Raw genomic sequence first — 4,405 nt, forward strand, 5'->3', positions numbered from 1 at the left:
GTGTGTGTTTGTGTGTGTGTGTGTGTGAAATTTTATGTGCTGGATGCTACTGTAGCTGTAAACCAGCAATGACTTTAGCCCGTTGAACAGGATATAAATCAACATATCCAGCCTGCATTTCTTGATACTGGTGATTTTTAGTGTGACATTTTTGCCTCACAGATCCACATTACTTTTTTTAATCTGTTGCCCTAGATCCACCTGTTTTCTTCTTCTTCTTTGTTGATGGAACACTGACTCAACAGTGGGGAGGAGCAAGTGTCAGCTGTGGTGCAAGGGTAACCGGATTTAAAAGAAAAATATTGGACTTGCTTCAGAGCCATAAGAAGGCCTCACCCTTTTTCTGATTCTGCTTCCCAAGTTTCAGGTATACATACCTGCCCCAACCTGAAAACTGTAAGTACACAGGCTTTCAGAAACACACCTATAGCCAAACAGTGAGGGAGGAAAAACACACAACATGTGCCCGTTGTTCCAACATTGGATGAGTCGATGAATGGAAGACTCTCCAGGCCTAGATTTTGCCTTTGCAGGCACATTATCAGAGGGTGACCTCTGTGTGTTTCTTGCATGTTTAACAAGCTCTATGTATCAGAGGCAGTGTTAGTGGTGTCAGGCGTCTTACAGCGGCGGCTGCCATTTGTCCGTAGAAAATCGTGAAGTAGAAGGGTTGCACAGATGCTGCGTTGGCCAGGAAGGCGGTCAGATAGAGGACCGTGGCTCCGGCGAAATACACCATTACCTAACAAAACAGGAGAAACATCAGCCACATTTCCTCAGGGCTTCTTCTTTCTGTCCAGGTTGTTCCCTACTTTTCTATTGCAATCTTGCTCACCTTTTCTACCTTGTCTTTTTCCTTGCCATCTTTTCTAAATGTTGCCTCCTCTCCAACTGTGCTTGCATTCTGATTACATATTCTACTTCACTGTCCTATTTCATTAGTCTCTTTTTATTTGACCAAACCATAAATGACCCTTGACATTGACACTTTATTTTAAATCCTGCTTCCTTTTTCTTCTTGTTTATGCACCATGTAGTAATGCATTTAATGACCAATTGCCTTAAGATCTTGCCTAGAAGACAGCAGAGAGATTATCAGGGTGGGCCTTGTTGGCCAGTCCACATCTGGATTTAACTAAATCACCTGCACAGGGAGACTCAGTGCTTCCCATGGTATCACTTTAAATTAGTCCTGGTCATTTTCAAACTTTGATAGTTTGTGCTAATTTAGTCATTCATGTCATAAAGAGCGCTCTAGGACCAGAGACTGCTAAAATAAATCACATCTGATCTAGATTCTGTATACGCTGCAATAAACAGGTAGCTCTCTCCTCCTTATAAGAACCAGTACAGAGATATTCGGTTTATTGTTGTTTATTCTGTAAAAGAGCAAGCAAAAAAGTCTTAAAACCTCTAATTCCACTTTTCTCTCTTTCTCTTCCTTTGTCCTCACCTCCCTGCATCCCTTCTTACCGTCAGGGGCCAGGGGATGAACGTGAGCTTTTGCCGGCCGTCGAACAGGATCATGAAGAAGAGGATTGTGGTGAGGATCCACAGAGTGACGGCCACAAACATCACCCAGCCATATGCTGGCAGCAAAGTGTAGGGGGCACCGGCTATCAACGCCCACTGGAGCAGCCCCAGAACCTGGAGAGAGGAAGTGAGACTTAAACAGGCTGAAATTAAAAACATTTACTGTTAGTAATGACAAGTAGACACTTTAAAATGAATATTTAACTATTAATTGACCACATTGGGGAGAACTTGTAGCCTCTACCTCACACATTGTATGCCAATGCAATTGTAAAAGTGTTACTGGTCATTGTAATCATTCCTCCTCTCCATACTGACAGTAATGTGATAGCTTCTCAGGGGGACTCCATTGTAAGAGACCGGGAAAATTCACACTCCTAGTTCGGAGCAAAAATACACTCTTCAGCCAAAGTTAATATGAGGTTTCAGTAGTATGAGCGGGCATATTTATAAGATTAATGCAAGTCCAAAAGACTAAATAAAAGACATGATCCATTTTTGGCCACCTGGGGGCAGTGAGCTGTGCAACACATCAACATAATATTCCCATTATGTTGATATGGCTAACATGTTAGCAAACAGTTGCTCAGTTACACATTTTTGGAGTTGTGTTTATGGCCTATGTTGCACTATGTTCACCAGCTAGTCCAATTTGTCTGTGTGTCATTTGGTGCTGTGGGTAGGTAGTGTAAAATGGGTTTCTGAGAGTTTATCAGCCCAAAATATCCAAATTGTATGATAATTCTATATTACTTTGAAATTTTTTCACATTACACAAATTGGTTATTTGATCCATTGTTAATAAAAAAAATGTTGATTGGAATAGCTTTAAATGTAACATTCCCTCATTGTTGTTCACCAGTCAGTGTTTCCTTGCAGAGCCATGGAGATACAGTACGTAGCCTGTACATTTCCTACTCTCAGCACTTCCTCTTCCTTGTTTAGGCTTATTTAAATTTATTTTGGCTCTTCAGAAACCTAAGGGTGATGTCATGGAGGCTTTGTCCATAGTCAATAATACAGTCTGATTGGAACTATTAAAAGTGGGGCTTATTTTTTTTAAAATCTATAATAATATACATTATATTTGTGTTTTACTACTCTAAATCTGCAAAGTAACTATAGTTGTTAACTAAATTGGAGTAGGCTAGGCTACAATGTTTGCCTCTGAGTTGTAGCTTAGCGGAGTAGTAGGCCTAGCCTATAAATTAGCATAACATAGAAATACTCAACTAAATTAACGTCACAAATACCAGCTACCAACTCTCCCGATTTACGCGGGAGTTCTGCCCTGCTCCCGATTGGTAATTTGTCCCACTAATCTCCTAAATTCATCGTGATATGACTTGAGTCGGTGTTGTTTCACAGTTTCTGCGATATGTCCAGGCTGTAGGATATGAGATGGTACTACCCATAGACAGTTAAAGAAGTAACACCGCGGCTGGCAAACTACCTCGCCTGAAGTGCCGTGCGCATAGGCCGTGCGTCACTCACAAGCTCACCTTCGAGTCAGTCAACTGAGATAAAAAAGGATTAAATAGCTCCTAAAAAAAAAAAGTGGGCTATGCGTCAACTTCTGTCCTCTTGGTGAGAGACCTTCCCGTTTTCTAGCCGCCAGCTCTGTAAGCAAACACTATGCGTTTTCCAAAGTATGTCGGGCTGACTTTAGCATAGAACTTGGTGGAAAAAATGCCTTTAGCAAACATGCTAATTAAAGCAAACATACACGCTGAGTGTAGCTAGAGCCACAGAGGGGAATGCAAACATGGGCTGATAGATGTGTCGGAGGCTGATAAAGTCACAAAGGCAGAGGTAACATATTACATTTAACATTTTTGTACATTTTGAATGGCTATGCATTTAAGGCTTACCCATTTAGTTTACATTGTTGAAGCCACATTATTGGATTAATTTGTGGTGTTGGGTTTTGTGGGGCCAGGGAAGTTGCAAGTTGGCAATTCATGACCCCAGAAAATAAATCTCTTTCACAGCCCAATGTTGGCAAGTAGCCTACATATTCGTACCGCAACATTGTACTTAAGTGCTGCACTTGGGTGAATAAATGTAGTGACATGCCATCACTGCCCACTGCAGGGGTCATCCTCTACCCCCAGAAATTTTGTTTTAAGAAGTTCAGTAGCCACATTTTCAATTTTATTCTCAAATTTGAAAAGCGAAGTAACTAATGCTGAACAAGTATGGTTGACAAGCGCGTGTGCCAACCTACAGACATCAAAGCATAAATGATGGTGATTAATCACGCTGAGTTCACTAAAGAGTAGAATCTGACCAAGTGGCAAAATATCCGTTTTTGATCTTTTTTTTTTGACCTATCTTTTTATTTTAAACATCTGTTTAATGGTATTTTAGAGAACAAACAAACGGAATATACTGCATACAAATTATATGAAGTTTAGACTGCATGATTCAAGGAAAAATATGAATTACCATTTTTTGATTGATATCACTATTCTCTGCCATGATTTTCTCTCTCTCAAAGTGTAATGTTTATTGCACATAAGAACGATGACAAAACAAAACAATTTTGCAGTAACAAACTTTTTTGGCACCTATAGAACATTTCATCACACACAACATCACCACAAGCCTGTAAACATAGAGGCTTCAATGAAGGGAAGGGAGAGCATTGCAGTGCTTTAAAACCTATTTTATACAGTCTATGTTTAAAACTCACAGAAGAAAGTAGTAGCATTTGTGATGCAATTGGCTCTTAAAATTAAATGGGAATGGAAGTCATTTAAAAAGAGATCACGATTTATCGTGCAAGCTTCTTAACAAACCGAAGCGATGCAGATTGCCGACGTCAGCTGATTGGACAAACTCATCACGTGGGTCTGGTTTCTCCGGAAAT

The 4,405-nt window shown here is 40.3% G+C and overlaps 2 protein-coding genes across 3 annotated transcripts in view; one reads left to right on the top strand and one right to left on the bottom strand.

Moving 5' to 3' along the window:
• The window catches only part of arl2bp (ADP-ribosylation factor-like 2 binding protein), a 7,319-nt gene extending 5,673 nt beyond the window's left edge, over positions 1-1,646 (top strand). Inside the window, exons 8-9 of one of the 2 annotated variants that reach the window (XM_032522809.1) lie at positions 246-278; positions 1,480-1,646. The gene's annotated coding sequence lies outside the window, so the exon portion shown is untranslated. The remainder of the gene's footprint in view (positions 1-245; positions 279-1,479) is intronic. The other variant, XM_032522808.1, reaches the window with a different exon arrangement.
• The window catches only part of pllp (plasmolipin), a 13,127-nt gene that overhangs the window by 1,604 nt on the left and 7,118 nt on the right, over positions 1-4,405 (bottom strand). The window contains exons 2-3 of the mRNA XM_032522807.1: positions 1,474-1,647; positions 626-742 (exon numbers count right to left, since the gene is read on the bottom strand). Of these exons, the coding sequence (XP_032378698.1) occupies positions 626-742; positions 1,474-1,647 (291 nt within the window). The remainder of the gene's footprint in view (positions 1-625; positions 743-1,473; positions 1,648-4,405) is intronic.

Source organism: Etheostoma spectabile, chromosome 8, assembly GCF_008692095.1.
Source record: "Etheostoma spectabile isolate EspeVRDwgs_2016 chromosome 8, UIUC_Espe_1.0, whole genome shotgun sequence".
Taxonomy (NCBI): domain Eukaryota; kingdom Metazoa; phylum Chordata; class Actinopteri; order Perciformes; family Percidae; genus Etheostoma; species Etheostoma spectabile.